This window comes from Pristis pectinata, chromosome 3, assembly GCF_009764475.1.
Source record: "Pristis pectinata isolate sPriPec2 chromosome 3, sPriPec2.1.pri, whole genome shotgun sequence".
Classification (NCBI taxonomy): Eukaryota; Metazoa; Chordata; class Chondrichthyes; order Rhinopristiformes; family Pristidae; genus Pristis; species Pristis pectinata.
This window is the reverse complement of record NC_067407.1, coordinates 89,409,416-89,435,568: the sequence shown is the minus strand read 5'-3', so window position 1 is coordinate 89,435,568 and position 26,153 is coordinate 89,409,416. Positions and strand designations below refer to the sequence as shown.

Sequence of the window (26,153 nt, the reverse complement as noted above, 5' to 3'; positions counted from 1 at the left end):
ATGACAATGAAGGTTTCAGATATTTTTAAAAATAGCATTCTCTACATTTCTAACTCTCTTGTAGCTGCCAGGATAAACACCGTGCAGTCTCCTCTGATTAACGTAAAATAAGCATCTTCTTGATCCACCCAGAAAGCTGGAAAATTACTCTGGTGCCACAAAATGTGTGAGCGCAAGTTAACTATTTGGACCTTCCTTTAAAAAATAAACATTGTGTTGGTGTTGGGTACTTGTTTGATTCATGCTTCTAATTGTAATTGTTGATAGGATCTTTCTTTTAACTGGATGATGTAGATTATAATTTCTTTCAAAGTTGTGTAACAGCAATAGCATTGAAGGGGTTTAGAAACAAATTTGAAACCATCTAATTGGTTGAATAATCTCAATTAATTAATTATCCTTTGGTTTGCTTTATTTCTGTGCTTTGTCTTGCCTTTATCAAAGTTGTGGTAGATATTTTATGGTGGAGACTAGAAACATATTTGAAAGTGGACAAACAAATGGTCCACATGGAGAGGGTAAAATGACCTTTTGTAAAAATATTAATTCAAAAGTTGTAAGAATAGTCTGGCCTGATGGAAGTCACACTATAAACTACAGCTAAAACATCGGAAGAGTATAAACCAGCATATCAGATTCCTATTGAAGTTGTAAGGTGAGAAATCCCTGAGATTCAAGCTGAATTGCACCGGTGGTTTACATTTCATGGATGTTAAAAGTAAAGAGCTGGCAGTCTGTTAAATTAATACTTTAAACATTTGAAGATAGTATTGCAAAGGGAGGGGGTGTCATTGCCAACCTGATTTCAAAGGTTTCAGTTTGCACAGTTCTAAGAAGACAGCCTGGCAATTTTGGCAAATCTTATCCATTGTACGGTATTGGATATTCTTTTAAATCTTGCAGATGTGTGTTTGAAACAGGCCTCTTATGAAAGGTGCTGAGGGGATTGGGTTCTTAAAAGATCAAGGCACACAGTAAGCATCATATGCAATCCAGATGCTTTGGATAATTTTATTAAAACAGTTGCCGTAATAGGTGACCAAGAAAAATTGATTAGCCTGTTTTGCAGATTACTTTAACACTATTAAACAGTTTCACTCCTTTCAAAGTAGAGAGTGGTAATTTCTAGTAATTATTTGTTTTTTCCTTGGAGCATGCCACCAGTGATAACAAATGTGATTTTGTACATCATAATTTGTACTTTGCCATAATATGTATCTTTAATTATGTCCATATTCCCATCTCTTACACAAATTATAAATCTAGTCAGAAATTTCCATATGGTTTCTATTCCATGATCTTTAATATACACAAAAATTAATAAGACTACTTATCATTTTACTTTAAACTTGAAGCATAGAATATTCTACACAAACCTCCTTTACCTGTCTTCCTGAGCAGTCCCTATATACCTAAATCCTCTTTTCTCGTGTGTGGATTAAGTCTCCCTCGAATATAGTGCTGTTACCTTTGATCATTTTATGTTTGCTGTTTCTCACTTGATGTAAACGAGCTTTCTGAATCTGTTATTGGCCAACATGTATTACTCTCTTGTAGTCTCGATTCATTCCTCAAGTGCTAACAGTTTTTCTGCATGTTGACCCCTTTATAATTATATCTCCTTGTTTTTCCTTCCAAAGAGTCCAGACATTTCAAAACTTCCTAATGGTGGGTGTTTTGCTTAAGCCCCTGTAAATCCATTTTGGACTTCCTTCCATGTCTTTTTGTTGTATGAAGACCAAAATTGTGCTTGGTACTCCTGTGATCTAACTAAAGTTTGACATTAATTTTAACATCTGTTTCACATTTTATGTTTTATTCCTCAGAAATGAACCATACTTTATGGCAATGTTAACTTCTGTTACTACTTCTAATGATTTATGAGCCTGTGCCTCCCAGATCACCTTAGTCTTCTACCCTCCTTGCTTGTAAAGGAACAAGTGGTGTCTTTATGCTTCCTACCACAATATACCATTTCACACTAGCTTTTTCTGAATTCCAGAAGTCATTTATGCAGTTGTTCTACAAACCTGTTCGAGGCTTCCTTTATTTTGGTTCTGACCTCCACATTGACTACACTTTCTCAACTAATTTGAAGTATTATCTGCAACTTTTGAAAGTACTTCCTATAATTTCTGGGTCCCAAATTAGTTATGTGTATGGTAAACAATAACATTGATTACTAAGGGGAAACAACTTCCTAACTTTTCCATTGTGAGAAACTGCCCCTGAATTCTACTGTGTTTTCTGTTCTGTCACTGTATTTTACTACCTCACCCCTCGTGCCTTGACCTGTGTTGAGAACTCATGTGGCAACTTTATCATAATTCTTCTGGATCATGTACATGGGCAGATTTTGTTTCTCCTCCTTTCATATTTTTATAAATGAAAAGACACTTGCGCCCGATGACTTAATTCTCTACTGAACTTCAAATATTGTTGAATATTTTTCTGTAATGAAGATGCCAAACAAATGCACATCATAATTGTATTTGATGCGGCTGTAATGTTTCTTGTGGTCACATTCCAAGCAAAGGAGTGGAACGTGATGCGGAAGTGGTTTCACTGGACAATATGGTGCAGTACTTCAAAATTTAAGTCAGTAAAGAAGGCAATTGCTTTTTTTTAAGGTATCTATTAATTTTAAAGTCAAGTCTGAATACTTAGTAGAGTGAAATAAATCATAGTGCATTCCATTTTGTTACCTGCACAATTACAAATGACCTATACCACATTTCCTGATCAGAATACCACAAATTGTTTTTCCTGCTGCCCCCAACCCTCCACATCTCAAGCAGCACTGTTAGCATACTCACCATTACCTGCTAATCTATTTTACTGTGTGATTTGCCTGCCTATTTTTTACATAAGGTCAAAATAATGATTTTTAATTTCATTATGATATCTGGCTGTCACCTTCTCCTGTTCATCTACAAAAGTTGTACATCTTTGCATTGACCCTTTAGTTTACTTACTCGATGATGAAAGCAGGATCAGTGGTCAGAAAGACTTGCCTAATCACAGTGCACATGCTTCTGCTATAGCAGCATTAATTGGTTAATGGACTTTGTAATGTGTATGTTCAATATAGCCAGTGAACTGTCAATAATGAGTTTCAAGGATGTTGACACACTTTCTCAGCACCCTGTCTTTTATGAAGTTTATAAGCTTCTTGATGATTTTTCACTCGTCTTAGGCCAAGTAGCTCAGGTAACTCGATTCTATTGTATTACTTGTTTGCATGTTTATCCCATTTAAAATTCATGCTCCTAAAGCTTTAGACAAGGCTGTTCTCGGTGTAAGCTTGTGATTGGATGAATTCCAGAAAGATCAAATGTTTTCACAGTAGCTTCTGATGTATGCAAATTTATGGGAGAAATGTAACTATTTTACTTGCCTTATTTATCGCCCATGGTTGATAACTAAATGGGTCATAAGTCCTGGTATTGGAAATGCAATATGAATTTACTTATTACATAATTTGTTAAGGGTGTAGTTTTATGTGGCCTTTTTGTTTGAAACAAATTATGTTCATTATTTTAGCATTTTCCCTTTTCTCTAGTTCAGTATTTCTTTTCCTAAGCATTCCTTACTGGTTATTCTGTACTTTTTATTTATCCTTTGATCTAATTTGGAATTCGATATCATAGGGAAGAATACAATATTTTCTGCACAATTCTGACTGACCGTGCAGGAGTTTCGTACAACCCTTAGGTTGATCCTGATGGAATTTGATATAAATTACATTAAGAAAAAATTGAAAGTTTTGCACCTTTTTGTATGTGGCCATGTCCACAATTCAGTACTATTGTAGGAAGTGAGGCAATTGTCATGATCCTGGGTCTCCACTCTCAAATTCTAACTCATAAGGGAATAAAAAAAATTGCAAAGGTTTTTTTTCTTTGCTTTAACATGTTTCAGCCCAAGATTTTTACAAGCATAAGAAAATTAATCAGTTTCTTTGGTTTCTTGCACACCTACTACATTTTTTATACATGAAAACATATACCTAACATGGCATCCAAACAACATAAAGGAATTCTAGCTCTTAACCAGGTTTTGCTTCAGATATCTTAGCACATTATGTTAACATTTTCTGATCTGTAGGAATAAATACCTGCATTTTTACTGTGCCTTGTGTGGTCTCATTTAACAGTGAGTGATGCACTTTTGAAGTGTACACTCACTATTGTAATATAGGAAATAAAGCAGGTAATTTACACACCATAGCCTCCTTTAAATAGTATATTAAGACTGGATAATGTGTTTTCTTTTATGATGGTGAATGAAGGAACAAAATTGAGTGGAATACTGGGGAGAAAACTCCCTGGTCATGTTCAAAATAGTATAGTTTTTGTCTACTGAGTTGAGAGCATTTGTTTCACATGTCCTCTAAAATACAGGACTTCTAATATTACATAAATTGGTAATGCACTTCAGTGTCAGGCTAGATTTTTGTCCTCTAGCCTCTTGAGTAATAATGGACTGTTAACTTTTTAAGAGGTGAGAGACAGAAGACAGTAGCTGCATGAAAATGCAGATGCTGTTATAGTGGAGCACCCTGTGATCAATACAATTATTCCTGGCCTCTTCTTGATCTTATTTATTTGACAGCATCAGGCATGACGAGAAAACTGATTCAATTGTTCTGAAGTTACACAGACTCACACACACACACCTCTCTTCAGGTCTTTCTAATCAGAAAGTTGTATATGGGATGGACAAACAGAAGCTTTTGATTGGAAAATTGTCATGTAGCATTCACCAGGCATTTCACAATTTGTCCAGCAGAAGGTGAAAGCAAGCTATGTTCCAGAAGTTCAGTATACTCATGCAATGTGCTCATACTAGTGCTTTCTAAGAAAGTAGTGTTCAGTGGAGCTTCTTTATATAGGCTGAAATTAATCAGGGAAGCTGAGCTCAAGCCTCAAGCTCAGAAATAAAGTGTATGTGGGGAAACTTATTGGACTTAATTCTAACATAACAATCACTGATTTTTATGGCTCAAATATGTTTTTTGAGTATCATTCTGTTGATGTGTATTGCTTTTATCCCATGAGTATACTTAGTTAAATATTTACAACAGATGTAGCCAGCTTCAAAAAATTGTTAGATACAAACTCTGCGTTACACCCATTCAAGTAACAGAAATTCACCGTTATAGAATTCACAAACCGCTCCCCAAAAAATTTGAGACATGGAATAAAATTCACTCTCACTGAATTTATGTGGAAAGAAAGTAAGTAAATAAACACAACTTTATTTCAACACACATTTCTGGATCATGTGCAGATGACATGGCATCACACCGCAGAAAATTGCAATAAAGACCGTAACACGGGTTGACAATATTCCCTATTTTTGAAATACATCAAATATATTTGCGTTCTTAGTAGCTTTAAGTGCCAGATTATATTTGCCTAAATCAGCATGATTAATTTAACAGATGATGATTATCTGATCAATTTAAATTGTACACTTATTTGCATATTGAAAATTATGATGCACTGAGATATTTTATTTTAATTTGCCATCTGCTTTTACAATAAGATGGAAAGAGGTGATAGATGGGTTTCAGGATACGCTTTTCACATAACTGGCTCTGCACTTCTGAAGTTAGGTCTTACTGCATATCTGTGTTATATAATTGTCAAAATTAATGTGCATCTGGTCTAAAAGATATGACAGATCCACTGTCTAGAATTCTGTTAACTTTCATGTCTGGCTTTTGTAGAGAGGGGAAACTTAAGCTTATTAATTTTTCTTAAAAAGGGGAATTAACCCTTTTTCATTCTCCAAAAAGATGTAGCTGTATTTCAGAACTGTGAACATTTAAGGAAAATATAGGTTAGTTTTATATAAAATTTATTGATCGTTCCTAGATTGTAGTTAAGTTGGAATTGTATTCTAGACAAATTTTAAGCACATGTGTACAGCCTGTATTTATACTATGTGATTCTCTGTTACATCCTCCATTAGTTAATGTTGTGTGGAAATCTGAATACATTAATATTTTTGGCTGCTTGGTGGCTTCAGATGTTATAAAAAAAAATTAAGTTTCTTGACAGCTGAACTGCCAAATAGAATCCAGATGGAGAGGTTAGCCTTTCAGTTGATGCTCCCAATTATAGAGATGGATATTACAGTAGTTGTTAAACTACAGTAATAAATGATGGAATTTATACATTTCAATCTCTTCCACATAGAAATCTATGAGCTGAGGTTAATGTTCATTTTTTTTTAATTGAAGTGATGCACTCTGATTTAAATTGGAATTTTATTGAGCTGGCCACAGTTGCTTGTTTTCTGCCCTCATTTATTGGCTTACAAATGAAATGTAGTAGTTCTGTTTCATTAAAAAAGGTAACGTATGAAGTAAAAGCAGGGGTCAGTCATTTGGCCCCATGTGCCTGCTTCGGCATACAATTATTTCACCTTTGCACCTTTTTCCTCCACTAACTCCATATCCCTTGCTTTTCTTAATATCTGAAAGGTATTGAGCAACTCCATTTGCGCTTCTGCGGCCCTCAAGGTGGAGAATACCAAAGATTCTCTATCCTCTGTTTGAAGGAGTTTCTTTAATTCTTAGTCCCGAATGCATGCAGCTGAATGACTAAAAATATAGAGTGAAGACTGTGACCCTTCGCTCTATATCTTTAGTCTGGGGAAAAAAAAAATCACCCTCTCATCTACCCTGTTAAGCTCTGTAAGAATTTTATATGTTTCAATGTTTAATCTCTGTTTATGTGACACACACCAAATTCCGGGAATCAATCTAGTGAACTTTGTTTTGCTCCCACTATTGTGAGTATATCTTTCCTTGGTAGGTTAGGGAACCATACAAAAACTCAGTATTCCAGGTGCGATCTCACCAGTGCCTTATATGATTTCAGTAAGAGATCTTTACTTTAGTACTTGTCCTCTTACGATAAAGATGAATATACTGTTTTGTTTCCTAATTGCTTGCTGTACCTTCATATTAACTCTCACTAATTTGTTTATTAAGGACATCCAGGTCCGTCTGAACACCAACCCTTTCAATCTCTTGCCATTCTTCTTAAAAAAAAAACTTTTCTGTTTTATTTATCAAAGTGGATGACTTTGCACTTTTCCACATTATAAACCATCTAACAGGTCCTCATCCATTTCCTTGGCTTGCCTATGACCCTGAAACCCCTGTGCATCCTCCTCACAACTTGCACAGCCACTCAGCTTTGAATCAATAACAAACTAATGTCATTATGTTTATTTTGTCATGTAAGTTATGTATAATTTATGGTAATTTAAGTGATGTTAACTTATGCTTGTAATGTATTCTGCTGCTGCAGCAAAGAGCTAACTTTCATGGCATTTATACCCTTCAATTCAAGTTCAAATTTAGACAACTTGAACTTGAACTGAATCTTGGCGATGTTACTCATGGTTCCCTGTCCATATCATTAATGTGGCTTGTAAACTCCAGCACCAAACCCAATATCATCCTACTGCTCGCAGCCTCACGACCAAAAAAATAACCTGTATATGCCCATGTGCTTTCTGTCTGTTAACCCATCCTCACGTATATTACCCTCAGTTGAAAGTACTCTTTATTTAATCATCTCTTGTGGCACCTTATTGAAGGCCTCCGAGCATTCAAAAATGTCACATCGGCTACTCTGCCCTTATCTATCATGCTAGTTATAACCTTAAAAAATTCGAACAGATCTGTCAAATATGATTTTCCTTTCACAAATCCACGTTGACTCTTTCCTAATCCTATTATTATTTTCTGAATGCCCTGTTACCACATCCTTTATAAAAGATTCTAGCATTTTCCCTGCTACTTGCATCAGGCTAACTTTAGCTAATCTTTTCTTTTTTATGTATCTAATTTTACTTCCTGCTCAGATTTCTTAGTTTAAAACTTTATTTAGAGACCAAGTTATTTGATTTGCTGGGATACTGCTCTAATAACAATTCAAATGCAGGCAATTCCAACTTCTTTACCCAGTGCTGTTACCTTGGTCCAATAAATTAACATCTATTTTTCCCCATCTAATATTGAGCCATATATTCAGCTCTATGATCTTATAGTCCTGATATTATTACTTTTGTGGTTCTGCTTTATACTTGGGATTTGTTGCTAATGCTAAAGAATGTGCATCTTTGTCCTATCTCTGTCATCGGTTCCCACATGTTTCATGACAGCTTGATTGTTCCCTTCTCACTCCAAGTTCCGCTCCGGACCCAAGGAATGTCTTGAACCCTAGCATTAGACAGGCAATGTAGCCTTTGGGACTCTCGCTTGTGGCTTCAGAGAACAGTATCGATTTCCCCTAACAACATCTGTCCCCCATCACTGTTCTGTTCCTTTCCACCTCCTCCACCCCCTCCCATTTTGAATGTTCTCTTGTATCTTGGTGCTGTGGCAGTTTCTCCTTTCTTCCATGTAAGCTGCAAAAAATTCATGCGTCGTAGACTGCTCCTTTGGATCCCCATAACTGCCTCGCACATAATCTCACTTTCCTGTCTCTTGACTGACTAGTTCTGCATTACTTAATCTTAGGGATGCGACTACCTCTTGCTACAGAGTGCCCAGTTAACTCTCTCCCTGAAGCATTGCAGTGACTGCTTTGACTCCAGCTCATCAACTCCAAACTGAAATTCCTTGAGTTGCTGTAACTTACTTCAAATGTTTTCACAATTTATCTTGGTAGATTCCATTAGCTCTCATGTACTACAGCTGCAAAATGTCACATCCCTTGCTGTGCCTGTCTTAAATCAATTTATTTCTTTATTTACTAATTTAAACATGAAGCATCACTTTTCCCCTTGCCTCCCCAAAGTCCACATTCCATAGTTACTGCACAACAGTTAAAACAGAGAAAATTTTGGAAAGTCTTCAGTTATAATTGTAATTGATATTAAAATTTAGTACTACTTTTACATTGCATTTTTCTGGAAGCAAATTGACTTCTTTATTTAAATTACTTTGACAGCATTATGGATCATATATATTTGACTGACATTACCTTGGAGGTGCAAGAGACTGCAAGGAAAATTTAATATTATAATTGGTCTCATCCTGTGAAACATTATGTTTAATGATGAAGAATGATGGGCAAGATCTTTCGCTGGTCTTTGACTTTAACAAACATTCCAAATCACTTTGGACCAACTTTTAAAAAATAAAAGTAAATATTTATTTTAAATTTGTAAAAGTTAAAAGACAAAACATACATACATTATTTAAATTACCTTATTGAAAGCTCTGACTTGTTTTTCTGTTGGTGTTGAGTTTCATCCATTCATTTTTATGGGCCCATGGGACTTGCCCCAGATTAATCTGGTGTAGGTTCAGTGCAAAGTTTTTCCAACGTCAGATCTGGAAAATATGTGGAAGCTACAACTACTCTGTTCGACTCTTGAGGATTCTTCCAGCAGAGTGTGGTTATTACCTGAACAGTACTCTGTCAAGTCCAAGGCTACTTCACAGTCTCTATTTGGGGAATAGCCCAATTACAGGCTTGTATGCCAGCAGATCCATGCAGATCTCAGCAGAAGGTTGGCCCTAATATCTTGTGGCACCATCAGTTTGGACATTGATAAAAATCAAGCAGACACATGGCACTGAACGTTACTGTGCCAAAGCTTTCAAGACCTGGATCATGAGCAACAACATGTTTTAGTGATTCCCTTTCGTTACCCAAGAACAGAGTTATTGACAGTTCATTTACCTAGTGTCTGCATAAAGTATTCTTAGTTCAAGTATAGCAAAGCAGGATGCAGTGTAAAGGTCCCTCTTAACTATACCTGACGTTCCACTCTAAATTCTTTCCAAGTCTACTGCATTTGGTCAACATTTCAGTCTGTATCCCTAATCACTCATCCTGGAAGTGCTTTGTTGGAATAGGGTTGAGATTGTTCAAACTCATTTGCGCAGAAATGTTGCAGACAGATGGGACCTTCATAATCATTGTTCTGGCTAATTTTTAATTCAGATCCCAAAGGTAAAAATGTCTAACCCACTCTTCTTTTTCATTTCACATTTTTCCAAATTAGTTTTCCATGCAAAAGAGTTGTGTAGAACACGTGCTGGAGTAACAAATGAAATAAATGAAACACTTTTGAGTAATATTCTTTGAAATTTGGCCACAGTCACATTGTGTTGTATAGCACGTTGTTGCCATAATCCAGTCTTTCATGGAATGTAATTTTGTATTTTTTTTCTGTCCAGGTTAAAAATACAGAGGAACTGAGTGAGGATGAGATTCCATCTGATGTAGATTTAAATGATTCCTTCTTCACAGAAGAACTGGGGCAGTCAGGTAAGTTTTTCTGTAGATTGTACGTTGGAGCAATAATTGCCATTTTATAATGTTGACTGTTTAAATGTGTTCCAAAGTCAACAGTAAAGTGATAGAATCTTGTTAAAACCATTTAACTGTGTGATTTCAGCGGTACTTCTGATAACTTCTCACTATCCTTCCAATCCTGCTTGAAAGTAAGAAAACTTACCGTAATATTTTGTACACCTAAGTAACTGCTTCAAGAGCAATGTTTAGTAATAAATGATGGTGATTAATTCACAGTGATATTATGTTAAATGTTAATGGCAGAATCATAACACATTTAAAAAACTATAGTAGCTACTATTGAAAATTACATTGTTTAAATTTTAACATAACTCAAATATCACATAACCAAATCTGAACTTGTATATAAAAAATGTACACAAAAATATTACAATCTAATTACATGCACATCCTTAAGTACATAAGCAATAGGAGCATTATATAGGAAATAGAAGCCTTTGTGCTTCAGAAAGTGGAGTATTTGTTTTATGTTCCAAAATGGAGAACTTCACATTTTTCCATATTGTATTTCATTTGCCATGTTCTCGCCCCTCTCAGCTTGTGCATATCAGCTTAAAGTCTTTAAAAAGATGTGTTCAAAAGTATTAGTCTAGTTAGATTTTCAGAATGTTATGGTTATGTATACTAGTTCCATTTGAGGGGAGTGCATGTGCCTTCCCAAATTGGTGTTGTGCAATGGGAATGTTTACTATTTAGGAAGATCTTTATTTTGCATCTTTTGTTGTTGTCAATAATCACTATCTTCACATTTTGTTGTGTTTTATTTCATCTGTAGCACCACAGCAGAAGAAAGTAAGCAAAAAGATCCAAAAGTCAAGGAATAAACCTCTGACAGCAGAAGAAGAAGCCAGCTTAGAGAAAGAAAAGGTCAGAAACTGCTCAGGAATTGAAAATTTGCAGCCTATAGTGAATATTAGTATGAAATTAAGATGTACTGAATATTTTAAGTAATGAATACTGTTAGATTTACATCGAAGATGTCCTGCCAGAAATTGAAAAGCAGTGTTTTATTCCCCATTTTCTTCATTAATGTTTATCCTTAGCCAGTACAAATCAGTAACACTTTATTGGTACATTTATATTATTAACATTTGTAGAACTTTTTAGCATTGTGAAATGGGGCAGCATTTGCACAAAGCAGTACAGTGTACAATGTGGTACAATGGTGGTGCAATGGTTAAATTACTGGACTAATAATTCAGAGATCTAGATTAATGAACCACAGACACAAGATCAAATCCCACTTCTGCAGCTGGTGTAGAATCTAATTTCATTTAAAATTCCAAATTATTATCTAACTAAAAATTCTCAGTAAAGGTAAAACTGGCCTCTGTTTCACTAATGTCCTTCAGGGGAGAAAATCTGTTTCCCATGCTATGTGACTCCAAACCCAAAGCAATGTTGTTGACTCTTTAACTCCCCTTCGAAAGAGCCTAGGAAGTATTTCAATTTTTTATTGAAGTAGTAAAAGAATAAAACCAGATGGACCACCCAGCATTGACCAAGGCACTGAACTTGAACGTGGCTCAAAGGCTGATCTACCTTACAAAGTCCTCTTCACAAACATCTGTGGTCTGCTGTCTAAATTAGGACAGCTGTCTGACAGACTTGTAAACCATCAGCCTGACATAGTTGTACTCATGGAATTGTACCTTACAGATAATGTGCAAGTCTTCTCCATCACAATCCCTGGGTATGCACTGTCCCATCAGATCTATTAGGGTGGTACAGGTGGGGAGGAATAGTCCTGCAGGTTCTCAACATTGAATGTAAGAACATAAGGAATAAAAGCAAGAATAGGACATTCCTCATTCCTGCTCCAGCATTCATTAAGATCATGGTGCTGCCTTCCTACACTTAACTCATATCCCTTGATTCCTTTAAGATCTAAAAATCTTATCAATCTCTATCCTGAATATATTCAGCGAATAAACTCCAACCCTCTAGAGCAGAGAATTCCAAAGATTCACCACACTGTGGATGAAGAAATTTCTTCTCATCTTAGTCCTGAATGGCCGACTCCTTACCTTGAGATTACAACGCCAGGTATTAGACACTCCAGCAAGGGAAAACATCATTCCTGCTACTACTCGGTAAAGCCCCTTAGGAATTTTGTATATTTCAATGAACACATCTCTCAGTCTTCTGAAATTGAAAGCATAGACAGTCATCTCAGTCACCCTCATATAGCAAATCCACAATCCTAGGAATGAATGTGGGTATCTCTACTACACTCACTCTATTGCAAGTATCTTTCCTTGTATATGCAGACCAGACCTGTACGTAATAGTCCAGATGCAGTCTCGCCAGGGTCCTATACAACTGCACCAAGACATCTCCACTTTTGTACCCAAATCCTCTTTCAGTAAAGGCTAACATACAATTAGCCCTCCCCATTGCTTGTAGTACCTGCATGTCAATTTTCAGTGATTCATGTACAAGGACGCCTTTGAACACCAATCTCTCACCATATTTTAAAAAAATACTCTGCATTCCTACTGCTTCTACCAAAGTGGAAGACCTTCCATTTTTTCATATTATATTCTATCTGCCATATCCTCGCCCATTCATTTCACCTGTTTACATTCCCTGAAACTTCCCTACACCCTCTTCACAGGTCACATTAGTGTCATGAGTAAACCCAAATGTATTACATTTGACCTCCTTTTTGACACAGTCTGGGAACAGCTGGGGCCCCAACATGATCCCCGTCCAACTCTATTAATCACAGCTTCCCAAAACAAACCTTAAGCATTTTACAACCACATCAGCCACATCTTCTCCTCCTGAATCCTTTCTGCTTTCCGCAGGAACTGCTTTCTCCATGAGTCCCTGGTTCACTCATCCCTCCCCACCCAACCCTCCCCAGACAATTCCCCCTGCAATCGTGGGACATATAACACTGAAACACCTGTCCCTACACCTCAATCCAGGGCCCTAAACAGCCCTTCCAGATAAGGCAGAGATTAACATGCCCTTGCTCCAACTGTGTTTATTGCATTTGGTGCTCTCGGTGTGAGCTCCTCTACATCAGTAAGACCAAGCAAAGACTTGGTGACTGCTTTGCCGATCACCTGCACTCCATCTGCCATGGTCATCTGAAGCTCCCGGTTGCAAACCATTTTAATTCCCTTCCCCATTCCCACACCGACCTGTCTGTCCTTGGCCTCCTCCACTGCCAGGGTGAGGCTAAACACAAACTAGAGGAACAGCGCCTTGTATTCCGCCTGGGTAGTCTGCAACCCAACGGCATGAACATTGCATTCTGTAATTTCAGGCAACCTGCTCCCCCTCTGTCCCTTTTCTATCTCCTGATCTACCCAGTTCCTCCTGCACCACCCCACCACCCACAGCCCCCGTTTCTTTCCCCTGCTCCACCCACTGTATCTGCCCACCACCCACACCCTCCTCCCACTGGATTCCCTCCCCCTATTGTTCCCATCTGCCCAGCCCACCTCCCTTATTTGGTTCCATGTTTCTCCTTGCTTTCCTGTCAGATTCCATCATCTGCAGCCCTTTGTTGCCTCCATCAATCACCTCCCAGCCTCTGTTGCTTTTTTCACTCTTCCCTCCTCCATCTACCTATCATCACTCCTCACCCAGATCCACCTATCGCTTGCCAACTCTTGTTCCACCCCTTCCCCTCACCTCTTTATGCTGGCTATCTCCCCTCTATTTTAGTCCAGATGAAGAGTCTCGACCTGAAACATTGACTGTCCATTTTCCTCTATAGATGCTGCCTGACCTGCTGAGTTCCTCCAGCAGTTTTCTTTTTGCTCCACGTTCCAGCATCTGTAGTCTCTTGTGTCTCCTTGCACATTTATCTCCTCTCTATCTTTTTTGTCTGATAAGCAGTCCTCAGTCCATGCCAGCATTATACCCTAATCCCACAAGCAGTAATGTTTGTCCAGTACTTGTGTGGGATCTTATTGAAGGCCTCTGAAGGTCCAAATACACCACAGCAATTGGTGTATTTGGACTTTCAGAGGCCTTCAATTATCTATTCTGTTGGTTACAACCTTGCAAAACTCTTAACACATTTGTCAAATATGATTTTCATTTCACAAATCAATTGACTCTGCCCACTCCTATTATTAATTTCTAAGTCTACTGCTATCTCTTAGTTAATAATAGATTCCAGTGTTTTTTCCTACAACTGATGCTAGGTTAATTGATCTGCAGGTCACTGTTTTTTTTTACCTCTTCCACTGATAGTGGTATTATAGTTACTATCTTCCAATCTGTGGGAGCAGTTCCAGAATTTATGGAATTCCAGAAAATGACAACCAGTACATTCACTGTCTCTGTAGCCACCTCCTTCAAACCTTAGGATGTAAGTCATCAAAGCCTGTAGATTAATCGGCTTTCAGTACCACTAATTTCTCTAACCATAACTTTATACAAATGCTAATTTCCTTGAGCTTCCCATTCACTGTGGACATGTACTTAACTGCTTCCAGGAGTTCTTCCAAACTCTGTGTAGTCTCATGGCATTGAGTCAAATATGGACAAGGAAATCTTCTGATTACAACTATTATCGTGGCTCTACTGTTGAATTCATACTTCTTAATATTGAGTAACACTTAGAAGAAACACTGAAGTTAGAAAAAACACAGAATCCATTTTGGGTGGCAGACCTCAGAGTAGATTTGAGCACCACCACTAGCTGCGTCTTGAAGGACACAGCTACAAGACAGTCCAGCAGATGGTGAGCAAACCAATATAAGGGATACATTAACAATACCTGCTCCTTGCCATTCTACCTATTCCAGATGCACTTGTCCAACATGGCATCTGTAGAAGTGACCATTGTATAGTCCTTTTGGAAAATCCAATGTTCACCTCAAGGGTACTCTCTGTCGTGTTTGTGGCATTGGCGTCATACTAAGTAGGATAAACTTTGAACATGTCTGGCAGCTCACAAAGCCAGGGATCCCCAAGATATTATGATGATCAGCTGCGGCAGAAATTTATTCCACACAATATATAACTTTGTGGCCCAGTATATCCTTCTGTATCAATACAATCAAGCCAGGGGACCAAGCCTAGTTCCTACTTAGAACACGGAACATTACAGGTCCTTCAGCCCATGATGTTGTGCCGACATTTTATCCTGCTCTAAGAGATCTATCTGACCCTTCCCTCCCACATAGCCCTCCATTTTTCTATAATTCATGTGGCTATCTAAGAGTCTCTTGAATGTCCCTAATGTATCTGCCTCCACCACCTCTGCTGGCAGTGCATTCCACGTACCCAACACTCTGTGTAAAAAAAAACTTGCCTCTGACATTCCCCTGTACCTTCCTCCAATAACCTTCAAATTATGCCCCATCGTGTGAGCCATTTTCACCCTGGGAAGAAGTCTCTGACTGTCAACTCATTCTATGCCTATTATCATCTTGTACACCTCTGTCAAGTCACTTCTCATCCTCCTTTGCTCCAAAGAGAAAAGCCTCAGCTCACTCAACCTATTCTCACAAGACATGCTCTCCAGTCCAGTTCAACGAGGGATGCAAAGGGCATACAAGGATCAGTATTAGGCTTGCTTAAAGATGAGGTGTCGATGAAGCAGCCTACTGAATTGGCTGCCCAGCAAGGACCAGAAGCATTTATTCCCTCCATCACCATGGCTACAGTGTGTGGCAATGCACATCCATTACCCACCATACTACTCTTGACAGCACTTCCCAAATCCACAATGTCTACCACCAAAAAGCATGAGGACAACAGGTGCATGGGAATACCACCACAAGCAGGTTCCCCTCTATGTTGCACAGAATCCTGGTTTGGAAATCTATCACTGTAGCTTCATTGTCACTGCATCTAAATCCTCAAACTCCCTACAGAACTAGATTGTGGGAATATTTCACTGGAAAGAGTGAAGTGGTTCAAGGTGGCTCATCACTACCTTTTCAAGAGCAATTAATGAGTTAATACTGGCTCTGCCAGCAGTGTCCACATCCTGAAAATAAATGAAATAACTGCAACTGTAGCAACATTAAAGAAGTCTGTAATTGGCTGTTGAAACACTCTTTGTGAAAAATACTGTATAAATACTGCATCTTTCTTCAATGACTCTTTTTCTTTCCTCCTTTCTATAAAATAACTGTTGTCCAAATTATCTATAGAGGTCTTCAAATACTACAAACGCAAGATTAAATGGGCCATATGCCCTGGTAACAATATACCAGTCATAAATCTTTGCTTTTCAATTTTCTCATATTTCTGAAGAATAATTAGGATTTGCAGGAACATGAATGCTTCCCAGGTATCTTGGTTTGATATTTGGACTAATGGAACCTGGATGGCATCTTTCACTTTAAATAACAGATTACAAATTATTAACCTGCTTTGTAACCTTACTTTGCAAAATATTTCATAATCAGGCGGAAATGGCCTTGCTGTTGATGGATGATGAAGAGGAAGACCGAAGACATTTTAATTATGACAAAATAGTGGAACAACAGAATCTTAGCAAAAAGAAAAAGAAGAAACTAGTTAAAAAGCAAGGGCTCCTTGAAAAAGACAACTTCCAGGTAATTATTTACTAATTTAATTCCACCCATTTTTGTACTTCAGGTTCTTAAAAGAAGCGAGGGAGAAAATAGTGCAAACTCAGATTATAGTTTTCCAATGCTGTTTAACTACAAGCTTGGTGCCAGAGGACTGGAAGGTTGCTGATGTGCCATTGTTGTTTAAAAAGAAAGACTAAGTAACTAAAGGCCGGTCAGTCTGACATCATTGATAGGCAAATTGTTGGAAAAATTCAGAGAGAGCATAAATTGGCATTTAGAGAAGCATAGGTTAATCAAAGACAGTCAGTGTGGATTTGTCGAGGAACGGTCATGTCTGACTAACTTGATTTTTGAGAGATCATAGGGAGGGTCAATGATGGTATGGAATTTGAGGTAGGAAAATGTTTGACAGATTCTTACATGGTAGGTCAATCAAGAAAATAAAAAGCCCATGTGATTCCAAGGGAAATTAGCAAATTGGGTTAAAAATTAGCTCAGTGGCAGAAAACAAAGAATAATGCTGAATAGAAATTATAGTGACTGAAGACAATGAGCTTCTGTAGGGCTCCATAATAGACCTCTTGCTTTTCATGGTATATACAAATGGTCAGGACAAATAGAGGGAATGCAATTAGGATGTTTGCTAATAATACTAAAATTGGTAGTGTGATCTTGATAGTGAAGAAGAAAGTTTTGGGCTACAGGAAGATATCAGTGGACTGGTTATATGAGCATATAGGTGACAAATCAAATTCAATCCAGAAAGTGAGATAGAGACTAAGTAGTACATAGGGATACTAAGAAGTGTTGGGGGATAGGAGGATCCTGAAGTGCAAGTCCACAGTTCCTTGAAAGCAGTAGGGACAACTGATACCATTGTGTATTGGTTAAGGCATAGAATACAAGAACAGGGAGTCAATGCTAAATTTATCTAGACTATTTATTAGGCCACAGCTAGAGTGCTATGTACACTTCTGGTTACCACATCATAAAGGATCAGATTGCGCACGAGTGCAGAGGAGCTTTGAGAATATTCTCAAGACTGGACAATTATAGTTTTGAGGAGAGACTGCTAGACAGAGGAGACTGCAGAGAGATTTGAAGTGTAAAATTGAGAGGCTGGGTAAGGTGAGCAAAAAGGATTTATTTCCTTTAGCAGAGAGGTATCTTAAATCTGTGCCCGCTGGAAGAATCAGAGAGTTGAAAATGTATTAACAAGTGGTAGTAGTCTAGAACTCTGCCTGCTAGGGTGGTGGAGGCAGAAACCTTCCAACACATTTAAAAAAGACCTGTACCAATACTATGACAGTGGATCAAAGTGGAATTAATTAAGGATATGATGGGCTGAATGCCTCTTGTGCCATAAATTTACATAAATTCTGTAGCCACATTTGTAAAGTTCACATAAATCCTACAGTGTGTTCTGTGAAAGAAAAATGCAAAAGGAGAGATGGGTTTGGGTCCAATGCTTTCCCTCTGAGAATTTGGAAATGGGATAATGTGTGAAAAGAACTTCTGAGGAGTAACTTCAGAGTTCTATTGTAATAGAGGTGACTGGAAAGGTTGACAAGTTGCTTGAATTTTTGTCATTTATTATGTTGTAAAACTGTGGAGAAAGAGATTTAAGATTAACTGTTTGAGAACATGTTTTTCTTGCAGGTGGATGTTGCTGACCCAAGGTTTCAAGCCATTTATACTTCACATCTGTTCAACCTGGACCCTTCAGACCCCAGTTTTAAGAAGACCAATGCCACACAATCTTTTCTGCAAGAAAAGTCAAGGCAGAGACAAGAGCAGCAGAAGCAGGCAGCATCTCTCACAAGAAAGAGTGAAATTACTGGAGAGGAAACAGTGACTGTCAAGAAACCTGTGGACCATGGACTTTCCTTGCTTATAAAATCAGTGAAATCGAAAACCGAGCAATTTCAAGCCCGAAAGAAACAAAAAACTGTGTAACGGAACCTGTGTACAAAGATTTTAAAAAATTTACTTAGTAGAAACAGTCTTCTAAGTCTTGGATCTTGAAGATGTGCATATTTGTAATACTGTATGGAATCAAGTTTACTAAAAGTAAATTATTGGGATAATTTTATAAACCTGCCAGAGTTCAGTGTGTACCACTTGACAGCTTTATTGTAAATTTATGATTCATGAGATCCTGAAGGACTAACATCATTGTTAACTATATTGCTGTCATTTTACCAACAGTTGTGCTTCAATTTAACTCTTCCCACTGCTAGGAATTGAGCTTTAAAGAACTGTGGGCAGTAGTTCTTTTTTTTATTGTTCATGTCCACATCCCCAAATGTTCTTTGATCATGCTAATATCCAGACGTATTTCTAAAATGCCACTTGACATCAATAGGAAGGTGCTGTCTGTTTGAAAAAAGGCTATATGGAAAGCAAACAGAAAATAGCTAAAGGTCAAATAGTGGAGATTAATTTCATGAAAGTCTTTAATTTCTGTCAGATCGAAATTCATAATGTTAAGGAAAAATGTGAGCCAGGGTTTTTTTTATTATATCCATTTTTTCTTTATGTTCATTAACAAATCATTAGCATTTGAAAACTTACAGAATTAGAACAAAGATTCTCCATGTTGTTCAAGTCCATTTATATTCAACCACGGTAGCCACTTTAAATTTAACAAAACAGAACTTTGTAACAGTACATAATATTTTATGAAAGCTCTGTTATAATATATGCCTATTAGTGAAACTGTGTTTCTTAGGAACTTATTGAGAATTAAAAGTTGTGCAACTGTGATGCATAAATAAGTGTCTAGCACACTAAAATGTCACTCTTCATTAGATTGTATTCATAATACCTATCTTAAAGGAAGGCAAAGTTGATTGCCTCAAATATTACTGAGCACAGAAAATAATCAAACTGCAAGTATAAAAGCCTTGGGAAGAATTGACAGTTTTCTGAAAATTTACCAAACTATGAGCAGTAAAAGAACTTCTTCAGTTTTTGAATGTGTAAAGGCATCTATTATTGTGAGGAACTTAAAATATACAGTAGATGAAAGAAGTAACTTTTAAATAATAAGAAACAAGTGAGAACATTTTATTAAATTTATCCATAGCTGTTAACTTACTTCATGTGGAAATGCTCTTGCTAATGAGGGAAAGGGTTCTGGATTCCTACCTTCATCCAGGCCTTGAACACATAATGGGACACTTTAATCATTGTTGCTTTGTCAGAGTTGCCATGTTTCAGGTGTTTAAAACCATTTGCATGTTGATGGTGAAGCAAAAGTGAGGTGTGGGAATGCATTGCCAAAGCTGGAGAAACACAGAATTCTGATTAAGTGTGGTACTGAAATTGCATAGAGATTTGGGAGGTGCCAAAAAGTTTGAAAAGGTAGCAAAAGCAGGACTGTGACTTTTCAGTCAGTCTGTTTTGTAGCTAGTGCTGCTTCTAGCCTGTCCACGTGACTTGTTTACAAAGCCCTGGACTGGGTAGGCTCCACCAGTTGGGTCCAGGTTACTGTTAGCCAGAAAATGCTGCCCTCTGGATCTGAAAAGGGTAAACATCCTTTAACCTTCCAAACTAGATTATTGAAGAGTGTGTATTACACTTAGTGTCAAACTACAATAGCAGAGTCGAGTTGGGTGGTACAGAAATGATGCTGGCCTCATCAGTATACATATGGAAATTGGACCAAATCACAATGTTGCTGTGGCTTGGGGCAGTGTAAAGACAAGGATGCCAGGGAAAGAGCGGGAGTAACGGCAAAGATAATGGTATGGATGTGAAGAGCAGATTTTGCTGGAGCTGTAGAGTTACATTAAGCTGGACAGCAGAAGATAGTCTATTTTTTCCAGAGGCTGCTCGCAGAATGCCATTTATGATTTATGAACCCTCTTGGAGCAGATTTTAAAAATGGAATTGCAGAATAAATAGCATGGATTTGGAAGGTGACCATATGTTCACAAACTTCAGAGCAAATGGATATTGCAGATAGAGTATTAGTCTGTAGGGTCAAGAGTTTAATGAGAAAGATCATGATTGCATTTTTTTGACATGATCAGCAAGGTGTAAGCAATATTGTCACCTAATGTGGGAGCTAGGAAAGAAAGTTGCTTGGTGACCATTTTGGTGCAAGTAGGTTGTAGGTGAGATCCACTCATAACATGTGATGAAAGATGGATCTAGAATGTAATTCCGACAGAGAGTGAGCCTCATTTGCCCTGTGAGATACGCTGAACTGAACATCAGTTAAGTTTCCATACCGTGAACATGAGAAACATGAGAAGGGGAAGACATTCCAGAAGCATTTGAGTGTATAATTATGCTACACATAATGCTTCTGGCCTCATATAGATATTCCTAGCTGTGGCTATCCCAGCAAAGTAAGTCCCAGACTTGTGTAGATCCCTGTAAATCTGGAAATGATTGACAGATTGTAACGCATGTTCCACCAACCACCACTTACCCATAAGCTATCTATCCATTTTGCTGACCTCTTTGAAGAAACCGTTTTGAACTCAAACCTCAATGCTTCAAATCCTTGAAGTTCCAACTCCTGGACCTATCCATTAATTGTCCCTGCCATCCAACCACCCACCATAACCCTCTCTCTAACCCCCCTCTCTGTGACATTTGATTTCCTCCACCACAATGGTGGGACCAGCTGAAAAAAATGCCCTCGTAAGCATTGCATGTATAAGGTGTGGTCCACTACACACAATGCTTCTGACCTCATACAAGCTTGAATTTTGCAGCCAAGGGTCCCACACAAAACTGACATTAGTCAGCTATACAGCTTTGCTTTTACAGGTGCTTAAGAATTTCTGACTGTGAGTGATTAGACTTTTTTACTATGCCCTTTCCCCCTTGTGTATACAGCTTGTCAACTGTTTCCATAAGCAGTCCAAGCACTGGATTCTTTGTGGTTTATTCCCCCACTTTGTGGTCGATATAAATCCTGAATATAAGAGGCAGTAAGACAGGGGACGCTATGCCTGACCTTTCATCTCTTTCATTCCCACTATCCAGGGACCCAAACAGTATTTCCAAGTGAAGCAGCAATTCAATTGCATTTCTTCCAATCTGCTGTACGACATTCAATGACACAATGTGGTCTCCTCTACACTGGAGCAACGTGATAACTTTGCGGAACACCTGCATTCAGTCTGAAGGGATGACTAAGAGCTCCCTGTTGCCCGCCACTATAATTCTCCATCCCTCTCCAATTTTGATCTATCTGTGTGTGGCATTCTACACAGATGGCCAACACAAAACAGCATTTTACTGGAGATTGCCCATCTGTGAATTGCTCATCAAATAGCTTTTGTTTCATTTTTTTTCTGATTTATCCCCATGAACCTATCCACAGATGACCCTTCCTACAATTTATCCCCACAGCAACCCAACCTCATCCTATCAGATATTCCCTTTGTCCTATCCATTCCTCCTTCACCTTCTTTATTTAAAACTAATGTGTTTTCTCTCTCTCTTCTGACAAAGGGTGTATAACATGAAACGTTAACTCCATTTCCCTTTCCACAGATGCTGCTCGACTTGAGTGTTTAATAATAAATCAATCTTTTTTAAATGGAATTGCATCTTCTAGGAACTGTGGTAGTTCTTTAGTATTTTTAAACAATTAAACTGTAATTGGAATCTGCCTTACAGATTACTGTCTTCTTCCAATTTTGTCCTCTTGGTCAATGGGATATTTAGTTGCTCCACCATTGGCGGCTGTGCCTTCTGCAGCTGAGACTATAAACATTGGAATATCTACCTTGAACTTTTCCAAACCTCTCTTTTTAGATATTCCTTGAGCTGCTGGTCATCCAGCCAAACATTTCCTTCTGTGGCTAAGTATCAAATTTTGTTTGCTAATTTTGTTTTGTCTGGATGTTTTAAAATATAAGAAATAGGAGCAGGACCTGCACCAGATGGCCTACTGTTCCTTTGACCTTGCTGCTCCATTCGTCAAGATCATGGTTGATCTTCTATCTCAGCCCAATTTTCCTGCCCTATTCATAGATCCCTTGATATATTTGATATCCAGAAATCTATCAGTCTCTGTTTTGAATGACTCCAATGAACGAACCTCCACAGACTTTTGGGTAGAGATTCACTGCTCTTTCAGTGAAGAAATTTGTCTTCATTTCGGGCCTACCCCTGCTTCTGAGACTATGATCCTTGGTTCCAGACTCCTCAGCCAGGGGAAGCATTCAGCCTGTTGAGCCATATCAGAATTTTGTAAGTTTCAATAAGATCTCATTCTTCCAAACATCAGAAAATACATGTCTACCCTATTCGATCTCTCCTCATAGCAATCCTGTCATCCTGGGAAGCAGTTTGGTCAATCTTTGTTGCACTCCCTCTATGACAATTATATACTTTTGTTAGATTAGGAGAACAACACTCTATACAATATTTCTGATGCAGTCACACCAAGGTTCAACATAATTGAACTAAGATGTTTTTACTCTTGTTCTCAAATCCACTAGTCATATACGCCAACGTACTATTTGCCTTCCTATTTGCTTGCTGCACCTGCTATTAGCTTTCATGTACAAGGTTACCTGGGATCCTATGAATATCAATATTTCCCCATCTATCACCATTTAGTAAAACATTCTGCTTTTCTGTATCATGCACCTCACATTTTTCCATTTGTCATGTTCACACCCACTCACTTAGCTATATCCCCTTGGTGACTTGAGACAGTTTCCTCCCTACTCTCAATCCCTAGCTTTGTATCGTCAGCAAATGTGGAAATATCATATCTGGTTCCCTTGTTGACATAGATTGTTGACATAGATTGTGAATATCTGGGGCCCCACATGCTGATCCCTGCAGAACCCCACTGGTCACAGCCTGCCAACCTACTTATTTCTACCCTGCCTTCTGCTTATTAACCAATTCTCAATCCTTGCCAGCATAGTACTCCTAACTCCATGTGCTCTCACCCTGTTGACCAACCTCCTGCTTATCACAAGCATTCTGAAAAATTAAATGCACCACATCCACTGGTTCCCCCCTTACCTATTCTACAAGTCACATCCACAAAGAACTCCAATCAAAAGTGATTTCTTTTCATAAATCCATGTTGATTCTGCTCAATCCCATTATTCTCTTCCAGGTGTTTTGCTATTGTGTCCTTCATTACAGATTCCAGCATTTTCCCTTCTGCCAATGTCAGGCTAAGAGGTTGGCAGTTCCTTGTTTTCTCTCTCCCACTTAGAGACATCAAATTTACTACACTGCTATCTACAGGAACCATCACAGAATCTACAGAATTTTGAAAGATATAACCTATGCATCCACTAACTCTGTATGCACCTCTTTCAAAACTCTGGGATATGGATCATTGGGTCCTTGGCATTTATCAGCTTTCAATCTCCCCCGACTCGTACTTTTTAAACTAACACTAATTTCCTTCAGTTCCTCATTCTTGTCTGATCCCCTGCAACTATAGGAGATACCATGGCTGCCCTTTTACCTTTTCCACTATCCAGGGACTGAAATAGTTATTCCAGGTGAAGCAGCAATCTACTTGCACTTCTTCTAATGTAATATACTGGATTCAATGCTCAGAATGTGGTCTTCTCTACAATGGAAACCAGACTGTGAGCACCGAATCCAATTCATTAAATAGAAGTGCAAGTGAATGCAGATTGGATGTCCACTTTGCAGAACTCTTCCATTCAGTCAAAAAGGGCAACCTTGAGCTTCTGGTCACCTATCACTTTAATTCTCAATTCCACTCATACGCTGACCTACTATATATTCAGCTTCCTACATTGCTCCAGAAATGCCCTGCATAAGCTTCAGGAACAGCACTATATTTTCTCTCCAGGTGATTGCGGTCTTAATTGGACTTAAGATTGAGTTTAACAATTCAGGTTACCACTACTTTTTTTAACTCCCTCTTTTTTTCCTACCACAGATGTGACTGTACCTGTCTGTTTAAATGTGTTATTTTTCTATTTCTACCTCTGCCAGTTTTCAAAGTTGTTTTACAACTTTGGTCTGCACCCTGCCAGATATGCTCAGTCCTTTTCACCCTACTCCTATCTGCAACTTAAACATACACTCATTTCCCCACTTTTCCATTTGGCATGAAAGACCTAAAACGTCATGTTTCCGTCTCCACTCATGCTGCTTTATCCTAGGAGTGCTTCCAACATTTCCTAATTTTGACTTTTTTAATTTCTCTGCTATTTCTATAATTCCCAGTGTAAATTCTTTCAACTTTGTAACTGACTCACATTTGTCCAGGTTGGAGGTGCTAAATACAGGGAAAAACTCCAAAAATCTGGCATTTTCAGGAAATTTGGTGGCGTTGAACAAGCCGATTTTCTGGACTATTGGAGGTTATTTTAATACCCAACACATTTTTAATTCACTTTTTTTAATGTCCTACAGTATAATAGTACTTTTCCAGTGAATCGAGTAAGCTCAATGGGAATTGGTGCTCCAGTGAGTTGGAAAGGGAGCGTGGGAACCAGGACCCGAGTGACTGGGAAGGCAGCGCAGGTACTGGGATGCCGGTGAAAAGGGAGTTTAGGAACAGGGCCCCAGTGAGTGGAAAGGGGGCACAGGTACTGGGATGCCGGTGAAAAGGGAAGGGAGTGTGGGGACCAGGGCCCCAGTGAGTGGGGAAGGAGCACTGCAATCATTACCGACTGAGTCACATGCCAAACTAATGGGGCTTTCTGAATAATCGGGATCTTACTGTAAAACAAAGGAGTTAATGCGGCGGCGCTTGAGTGACCTACGGTGGGACTGGAAGCATCCCTGACTTCCTCGGCCGCAGAAGCGCCGCCGATCGCCCGCCAATGTCACCCCAGCCTCCATGCGCCGCCCCGCAAGAGGCGGGAAGCGGCTGACCCGGAAGTGGATGGGTGAGTGGCGAGCGTGGGGCGGGGAGAGGGGGCGGGGGGGAGCCGGAGCCGTTCACTCGGCCGTTAAACCGCCGGCCGGGCGGGAGACCAGTGCGCCTGCGCTACCCAACTCCGGCGCGGAGCTGTCAATCATCGGTGTGGGCGGTCCTCCCCGCTCCATCCCCCTCCATTGCCAGCTTGACCGACCGATGGAAGGGGAAAGTTATGGCGCTTGAGTGTGACCATGGAGCCTGCAGGGAGCGGGTGCCTGGGATCTGCGGACGCGCACCCTCCCGGCTCGGTCTGGCCCGGTGCCGCTGAAGGAGCCGCGCCGATGAGGAGAAGCGAGAGGGAAGCGGCCGTGGACGGGAGGAACGTGGGGTTTGTGCTTGTGCACGCAGGTGAGCCTTGACCATGCATGGTCGTCGACCCAC

At 38.9% G+C, this 26,153-nt stretch overlaps 2 protein-coding genes across 5 annotated transcripts in view; both read left to right on the top strand.

Annotated features, from left to right (window-relative positions):
• Positions 1 to 19,636, top strand: part of esf1 (ESF1, nucleolar pre-rRNA processing protein, homolog (S. cerevisiae)) — a 51,743-nt gene extending 32,107 nt beyond the window's left edge. For all 3 annotated transcript variants that reach the window (XM_052011044.1, XM_052011046.1, XM_052011045.1), the window contains exons 11-14: positions 10,217 to 10,307; positions 11,131 to 11,222; positions 16,742 to 16,891; positions 18,530 to 19,636. In XM_052011044.1, coding sequence (XP_051867004.1) covers positions 10,217 to 10,307; positions 11,131 to 11,222; positions 16,742 to 16,891; positions 18,530 to 18,826 — 630 coding nt within the window. In that variant the 3' untranslated portion in view covers positions 18,827 to 19,636. The remainder of the gene's footprint in view (positions 1 to 10,216; positions 10,308 to 11,130; positions 11,223 to 16,741; positions 16,892 to 18,529) is intronic.
• A 6,131-nt stretch (positions 19,637 to 25,767) lies between these two features.
• Positions 25,768 to 26,153, top strand: part of tasp1 (taspase, threonine aspartase, 1) — a 95,663-nt gene continuing 95,277 nt past the window's right edge. For both annotated transcript variants that reach the window (XM_052011060.1, XM_052011059.1), the window contains exon 1: positions 25,768 to 26,120. In XM_052011060.1, the coding sequence (XP_051867020.1) occupies positions 25,964 to 26,120 (157 nt within the window). In that variant the 5' untranslated portion in view covers positions 25,768 to 25,963. The remainder of the gene's footprint in view (positions 26,121 to 26,153) is intronic.